Source organism: Arvicanthis niloticus, chromosome 6, assembly GCF_011762505.2.
Source record: "Arvicanthis niloticus isolate mArvNil1 chromosome 6, mArvNil1.pat.X, whole genome shotgun sequence".
Classification (NCBI taxonomy): Eukaryota; Metazoa; Chordata; class Mammalia; order Rodentia; family Muridae; genus Arvicanthis; species Arvicanthis niloticus.
Window position 1 is genome coordinate 37,842,431 of NC_047663.1, and position 13,160 is coordinate 37,855,590.

General features: G+C 39.6%; 1 protein-coding gene across 9 annotated transcripts in view; it reads right to left on the reverse strand.

The window, feature by feature from the left end:
- Window positions 1-13,160, reverse strand: part of Acaca (acetyl-CoA carboxylase alpha) — a 264,876-nt gene that overhangs the window by 189,237 nt on the left and 62,479 nt on the right. For all 9 annotated transcript variants that reach the window (XR_013111129.1, XM_076936129.1, XM_076936128.1 and 6 more), the window contains one exon: window positions 10,815-11,064. Coding sequence is in view for 8 of the 9 variants with exons in the window: in XM_076936128.1 (XP_076792243.1) it covers window positions 10,815-11,064 (250 nt within the window). In the remaining variant the exon portion in view is untranslated. The remainder of the gene's footprint in view (window positions 1-10,814; window positions 11,065-13,160) is intronic.

Genomic DNA, 13,160 nt, shown 5'->3' on the forward strand with positions numbered 1-13,160 from the left:
CTTACTGATTAAAGAAAAATTATCTAATCAATTTCCCTATAAATTTAAGCTGGGGCTAGTAGTAGTTTTCAGGATATACGGCACCCAACTAAATCACCTAAAACTTACTTTTGAAGTATGTGGTATCTCCTTTTTTATCTGTAGAACCCTCTGTATCAAAATGGCAAATGATGGGAGGTTTTTCCTTCAGATTTTAGCCTTGTAAACATAAACTACCCCAACCCCCCCCCACACACACAGGTGCTTCAAACCTAGACAGAAAGAGGTAGTACACTGCTCTGTCTGCTTATTTGGCTGCTTCAGCCACAGTAGATGGCCTCAAACTACAAGTGTTTTGTCTACTTTGTCCTTGGTGTTTTCCCATCCCACCTCTCCTCTCTCTTGCATTTTCTCCTTACTCATGGGTCACACACAAATGAGTTAATTTCCACTCAGGAGTGATAGGGGGCAGGGGGACCTCCTGTATAGCTAGAAACAGCAGCTCTGCTTTAGCTATAGCAGATGTTTCACCAACAGCCACTTTGTTCTGAACATCACCAGAGAAAGGCTCCAGTGCTCTTCCTGGCTGCCAGAAGCACCTGATGGGCGGGGGTGGGGGGGTGGGGGGGCTGGTTAAAAGAAAACAACACTTACCACAACAACTAAGACAAGAAAATAATGTGGTCACAAAACACAGAAGGAGGAGGACAGCACAGCCAAAATAGGTAATTTCTGAGATCCAATCAAAACAAATAATACTGATTAGTACTCTCCAAGAAAGAAAAAGGCAAGCAAGAAAGGGAGGGCGGGGGACAAGCAGAAAGGAATTATGCCCTAAGGAACTTTGAAAAAATGAAAAGGACTTCAGGTCTTCAGAGAAAAAATTTCAGGTCTAAGCAGTAAAACTCTAAGACTATTCACTAATACCCAATCATAAAGCATGGAGATGGTACAAAGGAGACAGAAAGGCATGGATAACACTTTAAAAAAAGGGGGGACCTAGATAATATTTTGGACAAAGAGGCCCAACTCATTTTAAGCAGGGAAAGAAAATCCAAGCTCAAAGGACTAGTGGGATGCATATTAGCACATAAAAATTAAGTTTGCCATAGAAATATAATCAATAGTGGAATGTTATACACAGCAGTATTTTTCTGATGACACGGATTAAGCAGATACTCAAAAGACTGCACCATTGTAGTGAGAGGAAAGGTGATCTATAGACCAGACACCTCCTAAGACAAATCCTCACAATAGCTATATCTCACTGGAGTCAACCTGACTTGATTCTTATGCCACAAGAAAAAAAATCCCCCCCCTGAAATGCTGGATGGTAACAGCCTAATAACCTCCAGAAAAGTCCTCCAGATCAGAAATATGCACATGACAGAGAAGATATGTGAAGATAAGATTAAGACAACACATCTCAATATCTTTTTGGTTTTGGTTTTTGAGACAGGCTCTCTCTATGTAGCTCTGGCTGTCCTGGAGCTCACTATGTGAACCTGCTGGCCTAGCCTGGAACTCACAGATCCCCCTTCCCCTACCTCACGAGTGTTGGGATTAAAGGTGTGCACAACCAACTTTCTTTTTTATTTTTATTGGATATTTTATTTACATTTCAGATGTTATCCCCTTACTCCATCCCCCCCACCCCCGCCCAGGAACTCCTTATCTCACCCCCCCTCCTGCTTCTATGAGGATGTGCTTCCCACCTACCCCCCGACTCCCAACTCTGCACCCTCGAATTCCCCCCCCCCCCACTGGGTGTCCACTCTTCATGGGACCAAGGATCTCCTTTTCCACCTATGCAGACAAGGCCATCCTCCCCTACATATACAGATGGAGTCATGGGTCCCTCTCTATGTGCTCCCAGGCTGGTAGTTTAGACCCTGGGAGCTGTGGTTGGTTGATATTGTTGCTCTACTCATGGGGCCGCAAACCCTTTCAGCTCCTTCAGTCTTCTAACTTCTCCATTGGGAACTCCTTGATCAGATCAATGGTTAACTGTGAGCATCCACCTCTGAATATGTCAGACTCTGGCAGACCTCTAAGGAGACAGCTATATCAGGCTCCTGTCAGCATGCACTTCCTAACATCCACATCAGTATCTACCTTTGGTGATTGCACATGGGATGGATACTCAGGTGGAATGGTCTCCAGATGGCCCCTCCTTCAGTTTCTGTCCCACACTTTGTCTCCATAATTGCTCCCTTGAGTATTTTGTTACTCCTTCTAAGAAGGACCGAAGCACCCACACTTGGTCTTCCTTCTTCATGAGCTTCATGTAGTCTGAGTTAAATCTTGGGTATTTCAAGCTTCTGGGCTAATATCCACTTATCAGTGAGTGAATACCATGTGTGTTCTTTTGTGACTGGGTTGCCTCACTCAGGATGATATTTTCTAGTTTCCATCTATTTACCTAAGAATTTTTCCAATTCATTGTTTTTAATAGCTGAGTAATACTCCATTGTGTAAATGTATCACATTTTTTGTATCCATTCCTTTGTTGAAGGACATCTGGGTTCTTTCCAGCTTCTAGCTATTATAAATAAGGCTGCTATGAACATAGTAGAGCATATATCCTTGTTGTATGTTGGAGCATCTTCTGGGTATATGCCCAGGAGTGGTATAGCTGGGTCCTCAGGTAATGTTATGTCCAATTTCCCAAGGAACTGCCAGACTGATTTCCAGAGTGGTTGCACCATCTTGCAATCCCACCAACAATGGAGGAGTGTTCCTCTTTCTCCACATCCTTGCCAGTATCTGCTGTCACCTGAGTTTTTGATCTTAGCCATGCTGACTGTTGTGAGGTGGAATCTCAGGGTTGTTTTGATTTCATGCCCAACTTTCTTAACCTAATGTACTGAGGTGCTCATGGTTGAAAAGCCTCCAGGGCCACCTAGCATGACCACCAGCCATAATAAAAAACTACAAGTCCCAGGTTGCTCTCTATGCCATTGTGTCATCCCTTCTCTACTAGTGAAGATGGCTAAGTATATTATTCCACTAGAGAATGAAACAGACACAGAGGAGCCCTTCTATCACTGAACATCTTCATATAAAAATGTCTCAGAAATGGGCTGGAGGGATGGCTCAGCGGTAAAGAGCACTGACTACTCTTCCAGAGGTCCTGAGTTCAATTCCCAGCAACCACATGGTGGCTCACAACCATCTGTAATGGGATCCGAAGCCCTCTTCTAGTGTGTCTGAAGACAGTGACAGTGTACTCACATACATAAAATAAATAAATAAATCTTTAAAATAAAAAAAAAAAAGTCTCAGTAAGAGCATGGTGACATGTGCCTTTAACCTCAGCAGTCAGGAAACAGAGACAGCCAGACTGCTGTATGAGGCTAGCCTGACCTAACAGGTTCGCAGCTAAACATTGTTACAAAGCAATACTCTACCTGTTTGGGGGTTGGGGTGGGGATGAGTGAATGAATGAATGAATGAAATAAAAGAGCCCATGTGTTAAAGGACTGGTCTCCACTGGAATGTTCAAAGGGGAGCCACGCAAGGTAGGGAGCGTCTGTATCATCAAGCTCTGCCTCACCAGTGAGTTTATCCACTCACTGGTGACATTATTTTCAGGAGGAGGGAATGTGGAAGGGAGCTACTGGACACATGTCCTTGAAGGCTGGATCTGTCCAAGGTCCCATCCCTTCCTTTGTCTCTCTCTGCTTCAGAGCTCTGAGCAGCTCTGATCCATCAGCCCTCTCGGCCATGATATCCTTTGCCTGGAGCCTAAATAGAACCAACCGACAATAACCTGAAACCTCTGACACTGTGAGTCACAAGAAACTTTTTTTTCTCTATTTTTTTTTTTTTATGGAAGAGGGGATGAGGCACTCCCAGACAAGGTTTCTCTGTGTAGCCCTGGCTGTCCTAGACCTGGATCTCACTCTGCAGACCAGGCTAGCCTCAAACTCACAGATCCACCTGCCTCTGCATCTGTGCTGGGATTAAAGGCATGCACCATCACTGCCACTACCAGGAAATGTTTCTTCCCTTAAGCTGCTCTTCTCAACTATCTTGTCACAGCAATAACAGGCCAACATATGAGGTAGGAATGTGTGTGGGGTGTGTGTGTGTGTGTGTGTGTGTGTGTGTGTGTTTAGCTTTAAAAGATACTGCTAAATATTTTTTTGTTGTTTGTTTGTTTTTTTTTTTTTTCAAGACAGGGTTTCTCTGTGTAGTCCTGGCTGTCCTGGAACTCACTCTGTAGACCAGGCTGGCCTCGAACTCTGAAACCCACCTGCCTCTGCCTCCCAAGTGCTGGGATTAAAGGCGTGCGCCACCACCGCCCAGCTCACCAAATATTTTTCTATAAAATGTTTTTTATCAATTAATATTCCCAACAGAAGAGTGAGAATTTCCTATGCTCTACATTTTTCTTGACATTTAATGCTGGGATTTTAGTTTTATCCTTTGTGGTTGGTATAAGAGTTTAACACAGTCAGGTATAGTTGCATAAATCTTTTAACCCAGCACTCAGGAGACAGAGGCAGATAGTTCTGAGTTTAAAGCTAGCCTGGTCTCAGAGGTAGTTCTATGACAGCCAGGGCCACACAGAGACCCTTCCTCAAAAACAAAACAAAACAAATTAAAAGTCAGATGTACCCATGACATAACAGCAGTGCTAGGGGTAGAGGCATTGGAGACATTGGGTCTTGCTGATTGTCAGGTTCAGGAAGAGACCCTGTCTCAAAGTAGTAAGGCAGAGTGACATAACAGGTTACTTGTTATCTCTCTCTCTAGATTCTACACATACACAGATGGATGGAAGAGTACACCCATACATACCCATGTGCATACACCATACACTCACGTACAGTACACACACACAAATTACAACAAAAAATTGGACGAATAATAAAAATATATTGTATCAAAACTTGAAGGATTTTAGAGGATCTAATGGCTGGACAGAAAAATGGAAAGACAATATAATAAAAACAAATATAGAAAAAATGTTAGTGGTAGAATCTAGAAACAGAGTATGTTAAGTGTTCTCTGAAGAATCTTCTCATTTTGCTGAGTACCTTAATCTAACAAAATTTACTAAATATAGCAATTTTAGACAAGTGTACTAAAGCTAGGTAAAATTAGGTGGCATTAAGGGAAACAGTGAAGATACACAGGAATGCTATCTTTGAAACTTTTCTGTAAGTATAAAATTATTTAAAAGTGAAAAGACTTTAAAATTAAGTCTTAAACTATTTTAATAACACAAGAAAGTGTTACATTAAAAAACTGAGTTGTGTTTTTACTAGGACATCATTTTTAATAAAATTTACTGTTAGGTGGTTAAAAAGTTAAAAAAAAATATTAAATAGTGATTATTACTGAATGAAACTATTGTAGATTTTAGTTCCTTTCTATACTTGTCAAAGTTCCAACTTTTCTACAATGAACATACTATTTTTAATAAGTTAAAACAGCAAATGCACATATCACTTGTATATCTGTGCCAACGGAAAGAAGTTAGGAAATAAACATGAGATATAAGAGAACTATAAGATCGTGGAACAGAACTTTACTTGTAACAATTGCATAACTTTATAGAACAAACTCCTGAGACCAAAATAAATACATGGTCACAGACAACTCCTGTTTTCAGAATGGAAAGAAGGGAGGGTAAGTGACAGAGAAAGCAGACTATTGCCCCCAGCAAGGGCACCACATCACAGATCTCATAATGACCTTCTCTGTCTACTCACTACTACAGCACCATGGCAACTGGGAACCTCAGAATATTAAGGAAAGAGCGCTGAAAGAAAATCTGGAAAGCTACTAGGGGAAGGAAGAAAACTGATGCAAACCAAATGAGAAATGCTGAGAGAAACATAAAGCACCTTCACAGGCCTAACTATAAGCAAAGGAAGAACTGCTAACTACAGCCAGTTAGTTCCCTGTGTTAAAGCTTGACACAAATGAGGGAAAAGGCATGTGATTTTAATAACGCTTATTCTCAGTGTAAGAACTCTAAACTGATGGTAAGCGTTTTCTGGAACCAAGCCTTTCAACACTAAATATCCAACTTTTATGCAAAAGACTTACAAAAGTTCCCTGGTCAAAACATTTTATCAAGCCAGGCACAGTGGCACAAGCCTGTAAACCTAGCATGTATTCAAAGGCGGCCTGGGCTACAATGTAACTTCAATAGCTTGAGCTTCATAATAAGACCCTCTTTCAAAACCAAAACAACAAAATTATCTCAAATAATGGTTCCTTGATAATAAAATCAGTCCAGCACGTAGGAGCTCAGGCAGGAGATTTTTTTTTTTAAATTCAAGGCCAACATAGGCTACATAATAAATTAATTTATTAAATGTATAAACATTTAAAGTCTCAATTAAATGTATAAACAATCATTTGTACCACATTAAATTGGGTGTGGAACATTTTATATTCCTGAAAGCTATTATTTAATATTATATCTATCACCAGGCTTTAATGAAGTCATTAAACACAAGGAGTTTAAGGTAATAGTAAATAAAAAGGGAATTTTTATTTCTTTCTATGCCAAACAAAAGTAGTTTAGCTATAACTTTAAAAAGTTCTTCTGGGGCTGAAAAGATGGCTCAGTGATTAAGAGCACTGACTGTTCTTCTAAAGGACCTGAGTTCAATTCCCAGCAAACACATGTGGCTCACAACTATCTGTAATGGGACCTGACACCTTCTTGTGTGTCTGAAGACACCTACAGTGTACTGATATAAGAAAGCTAAATAAATCTTTTTTAAAAAATAGTTCTATTTTTCATAGAGTTTAACAAAAATCATCTTCTTCATCATGATTATGAAACTGACTACATTATTAGTGTAAAGAAAATACCAAAATGGTGTCTGCCACTGCTCAGCTACAGAACATAAAATGGTGTCTCCCTTTCTTTTTCCTTGCACCAAATAATCACTAGCAACCATACTCATATTTCCATGAATTATTAACTTCTTCTCAAACAAGTCCCTGGTCACTATCACAAAAAGTAGAGTACAGGAGTGGGGTGGTAATATCATTAACAAATTTAAGCAGGACCAGATGTGGTGCATAAAGTCCTTAACCTGACTATTCAGTATTTTAACCACATAATTTTAAGAATACAAAATTGAGATGGAGTTTCAAATATAAACATGGAGGAGGTTTAAGACTCTCAGTACCTAGGAGGTTAAAGATCAAAATGTGGGGAATACCTTGCTTATAATTGGACTTTACTCAGAAATTTGGTATACTAGCTGGAAAAACTGTTTAGTCTTGTTTGACTGATAGAATGGGCTATCATGTGGTTCATTTTAAGTACAGAACAATGTGACCTTAAGTGGCATCAGAGAGGGCTGGAGAGATGGCTCCGTGGTTAAGAGCACTGACTGCTCTTCCAGAGGTCCTGAGTTTAATTCCCAGCAACAACCATCTTAACAACCAGTTAACAACCATGTGTAATGGAATCCTATGCCCTCTTCTAGTGTGTCTGAAGACAACTACAGTGTACTCACATAAATAAAATAAATAAATAAATCTATTTTTTAAAAAATGTGGTAGAGAAACTACCAAAACTAAAACAAATAAGACAACTCTATTAGATGCCAACAAATGGCATACTACTTACCAAAATTAAGATGTACACATTTAATCTTTAAACAGTCTTTCTTCTTAATTAGTTAATTCTATTCAATTAACTAATGGCTTTTAGAGATATATTAACCTAACTACAGCTGATGAGTTCAGGTTAATCTTAACAATAAAAAGTCTCAACAGTTCTTCAATGAAACTTGCCTAGTCTCATTAAGTTCTATTTCTTAAGCTCTTATTTTCAAATACTTGGATGATAAAGCTTTTGGAGACTCTAGAAAAGCATGATGCATGTCTTCTCCATCCCTAGAAAAGTCTACTTTCTATTCCAGCTCATCCATCAGACCTGTAAAATCTTTACTTAGCACCTGAAATGAAGCTCACTGCTATTATTCCAGTTTGTTCCAGAGGCCTCTAGTTAACACTCTGTGAAGAATGGGCCTGTCTCCTTAACCTCTATCAAGGGTAAAAGATCAATCAGGCTATTCATTCTACAAGTTGCTAGTAAACTCAACCAGTTTCTACTTAGTATTCTAAGAGGGAAAGCAGTGCCTGAATCATTATCTTTATTTTTCTGAGAGGAAATGAGTTCAAGGAAAATTATGGATTGCCAATGATCACATACAATTTAATTAGCTACAGATATCATTGAAGTCTTCCCATCAAAAAAAAAAATCAAATTACTCCCCAAAACACTGCCATATCCACAGATAAAGTGGATCGAGGAAGAAACCTTGTTCTATTTGGAACACTAGCTAAGCAGTCAGTGGAAACTGGCCTCTGCCCAGGCTGCTGATCACACTCCTGCCCACGAGCAACCAACATGAGAGCTGTGGCAACAATAAGGCACCCGAGACATTCTCAGGCCATCATGCCACTGGCCACACAGCCTCTGCCTGACAGCCATGGGCCTTGGGAATGGTTTGGCACCTACACACTGCCTCAGAGTATCATCAGCTGAGTTTCCTGTAATAGCATTTATTGCGTCATTGCCAAACTCAATGTCCTAATTCAACAACTGAACACTATGTTTCACACAAAATTAAGTTAGACAAATTTCTCAAAGAGTAGTGTGACTTCGAAGATTTAGCAGGAAGCTAGTCTTTCTCAATAGAGGACTACGGCATTTTGAGACTTATCCTTATGGGATGATATACTACATTACAAAAGTAGTGATGGTAGTGATGTTGGGACAGGGTTTCCCTATATAGCCTTGTATGTCCTGGAACTCACTGTGTAGATCAGGCTCGCCTCAAACTCACAGAGCTCTGCCTGCCTGCCTGCCTCTGCCTTCTAGGTGTTGGAATTAAAGGCATAAGTATCACCACATCCAGACTTACTGCAAAACTTTTAGTATCTCTGTCTTCCAAATGTGATTGGTCTCGGCAATTCACAACTCCTACACACTTCCAAATGACTTTGAGGAGAAAGATATCACCAGTACTCACCAAAGGGTCAACCTAAATTAGTCATAAAGCAGCAAAACATGTTTACATAAAGTCTTAATTTCTAGTCCCTGGTGCTAACACTTCTTTTTGACCCCAGGTTAAATATAATACTTTGTTCATTCACTCTTAGAAAGCTAACCTTATTGGAAACACTGAGAGAGAGAGAGAGAGAGAGAGAGAGAGAGAGAGAGAGAGAGAAAGTTGTAAAGTCAGGCAATCAGATTAAAACCATTACAAAAATTCAACTGGGACATTTAAGTTTGAATTCTCAACCTTAACCAAGTTACTTTCCCTCATCAGACCTCAGTTTCCTTATCTACAAAAACAAAAGCAATTGGCTCATCAAGCAAGGTAGTCTATGCCTGTAAACACAGTGATCAGGATGCTAAGCCAGGACAACCTCAAGTTTAAGGTAAGCCTAAGGAATAAGAGATCCTGTACTGACAATACATAAATAGAGCATTAAAACTTTAGGTAAGGTATCTGCTTCATTGTGAGTCCCAGGAATCATGAAATAAATAAAACATAACTAAGTTGCTTTACTCTTCTGACCTCCATATAGCTTAAATGGGAGTGATTATTAACATATATTAACTGCCTCATTCTACAGAAGCTACAATTCCAAGTCCCACAGATAACAACAAAAAGTTACCAGAATGGAATTTTGCTACAGAATCAACATCTTCAGTATATAAAAAGAAGTCTAATTATTTTATGATCCAGTAATAACAAACTATCAAGATAATAATGGTAGTAGCACCTACCCTAATTTGTGTTTATCTAGGTTAGAACTACAATTTTTACCTTCAATGTACATTAGAATCACCTGAATAACATTTTGTTTATTTGTTTTACTGTATATTTCTCTGTCTCTATGTGTTCAAATTGCTAGGAATGAGGATAACTTCCAAAAGTTTACTCACAAAGTATTTGATCCAAAATCTTTAAACCTAAGAATTGAAAAGCAAATGACTAGACTAGTTATCTAATCAGCCATCAATCAAAGGGTGTGGTGGCTTAAACCCGTACCCCAGCAGTCCAGTAACTCTAGTACTCCCAAGCCAAGGCAGCAAGATTAGGAGTTTAATGTCAGCCTGGGCTGGGCTACATAGTGAGTTTGAGGCCAGCCTGAGTTACATGAGGCCCTGTCCCAGAACAAAACAAAAAACAGTACTTTAACATGTGTGAAGTAGCACACACCTCTAATACCAGCACTAAGAAGATGGAGTCAGGAGGATTAAGAATTCAGGAGTTTGAAGCTACATCAGATCCAGTTTCAAAAGCAAATTGTCCATAGGCACTGTGTATAGTCCCAGCACTCAGGAAGCAAAAGCAGGAAGGTCTCAACAAGCTCCAGGTCAGTCTGTTCTATATAGGAAGTTTTAGTCCAACTGGGGGTAATAGAACCCTGACTCAAAAGACAAACAACAAAAACCACACGGGCTAAGGATGAAGATCAGTGGTTAAGTGTTCACCTACCATGTATAAGGCCCTGGGTTCAATTACTAGCACTGATGGGGGGGGGGGTGTGTGTACAAATTTGGCCATGTCTGCAAAATTCCTATCAATCAATGAGAGTTACAATATCATTAATCAAAGTACTACAGAAGCTGAAACTCTTCAACCTAACTCTCCTTCACTAGGTCATATTGAAGGGCCTAGTATGTATAAAAAATGGAAAAACTGAGGAGAACATGTAGAAGATGGGCCAGGAGAATGGAAGTAAAATTAATATATTCTTATTCCTTTCAGAACATAAGCAATAAAAATAACAAGACATATTAAACACATTAACCATGAAGCAACTCTTCTCACCTCATGTGAAAGGCCAAACCATCCTGTAAGCCAGAGATCCCCAAATCAGAAAGTGTATCTGAGCTGACAGAGGCTGGTGACAGGGAGCCCTCCTTCTCCTCTAGGTCCAGCTTCACCAGGTTACTGATCTCATCTTCTGAGTTGTCTTCAGACACAGACCCAATTATGAATCGAGAGTGCTGGTTCAGCTCCAGAGTCTTGGCCAACGGAGATGGTTCATCCATTATTCTTTCAAAATAAGCTCTCAGAGCTATGGGGAAAATGAAGAGAAAAGTAGGTCATAAGCAAGAACCTATAGGTGAGGACACACAAGAAAGTAAGGCATAGACCACAAGTGGCTCAGAAATAAGTTTGAGAACTGGCTTCCTTGGCTATTCTTTTTGATTTTTTGTTTTTGAAAACAGGGTCTGTCTGTGTAGTCTTGGCTGTCCAGGAACTCACTCTGCAGACCAGGCTGGCCTTGAACTCACAGAGATCCACCTACCTTTGTCTCCCAAGTGCTGAGATTAAAGGCTGGCTTCCATCGCTATTCTGTTCCAGTACGTTTGTTTCCTCCAAGGGAGGAAAAAAGAGGTTGTGGTAACAGTGCTTATAAACTAAAAGTTTGAGAAGTATTTCCCACAATCTGTAAGCATTACCCAACTCTTCTCTAATCCAGTGATACTAAAGGGATAACTACATCAACAGGAACCCTATACTGTAAGCAAAAGCTGCTGGGAGACTGAGTAAACTATAGCACCATGATAATGAATGCTAAGAGTTTAGCAAGAGCGGTAATTGCTTGAAACTGGGTGATTAAACTACATAATGATTACCTGGTTCCAAACACCATACAATGAAAAGTTATGAATTTTACAAAGCATACATATTTAATATAAAACAATAAACAACAACAACAAAACAAAAACCCTTGTGTGTACATGGTTTTTTTTTTGTTGTTGTTCAATTGATTATTTTAAAAATCTACCCCCAAGGGCTGGAGAAATGGCTCAGTGGTTAAGAGCATTGACTGCTCTTCCAAGGGTACTGAGTTCAATTCCCACCAACCACATGGTGGCTCACAACCATCTGTAATGGGATCTGATGCCCTCTTCTGGTGTGTCTGAAAACAGCTACAGTGTACTCACATACATGAAATAAATAAATCTTTAAAAAAACAAAACAAACAAAAAAAAACACAAAAACTTAACACCTATCATTTAAAAAAAAAATCTACCTCCAAATGTCTATTTTTGTTGTTCAATTCTGTACACAGAATTAGTAGAGGGAGTGAATCTGCCACCAAATTTTAAATCTGTACTCAAAGTGGTTGATATGTCACCTCAAACTCCATTTTTCTAGATACAGGACTTTACTAGACAAGATGAGCTATCATCAGTAGCTAATGAACAAGCTTAGCCAAAATAGTTACCAGTTCACAGCCCCATAACAATGACAACAACAAGCCCACCAAACTAAGTTAAAAGTATTCTTTTCCTTCAAAATACTTATTTTAAAAACTTTAAATCACAGTATGGTGGCACATGCCTTTAATTTCAGCACTCAAGAGGCAGAGGCAGGTGGATCTCTGAGAGTTCCAGGATAGCCAGGGCTGTAAATCTGTGTCAACTCAGTACTATGACATGTAAGTAGAAAATGAATATTTAAAAGTAGAAAGTATGGGGAGAGGAACTGAGAAGGGCAATGCAAGGGTTTAATGGGACAAAAACATATTTAAGGTGGCACTTGTCTAACATACAGGAGGCCCTGCTTCAATCCCTAGCAATGGAAAAAAAACTGTCTATATTTACTATACATTTGCATTGCAATACTGTATTTCTTTTTTTTTTAAGTCTCCAAATTGTATGTAGTTCAGTCTAAAAGGCAATCAAATCATTAGAAGAAAAGAGGGAGTTAGAGAGTAACAGGAAAGGAAAAAGGGACATTCCAACACACTGACCACTTTTAAATACAGTAAAAAATACAGCAACTGAAAAGAATACAAAATAGCCAGGCAGTGGTGGCACACTCCTTTAGTCCCAGCACGTGGGAGGCAGAGGCAGGCGGATTTCTGAGTTCAAGGCCAGCCTGGTCTACAGAGTGAGTTTCAGGACAGCCAGGGCTATACAGAGAAACCCTGTCTCAAAAAAAAAAAAAAAAAAAAAAAAAAAAAAAAAATGCTGGCCAAGTATTTGGGAAAGGCAGGGAAGAGACAGCATCTCACAGCCAGGCTAACCCCAAACTTCTATAGCAGGGATGACTTGCCTGTACCTCCCAACAGCTGGGATGACAGAAGTACACCTCCACACCTGACTCCCAGCTGCTGCCTTCACAAGGGAACACACATGTGTACATTCTAACTTATAA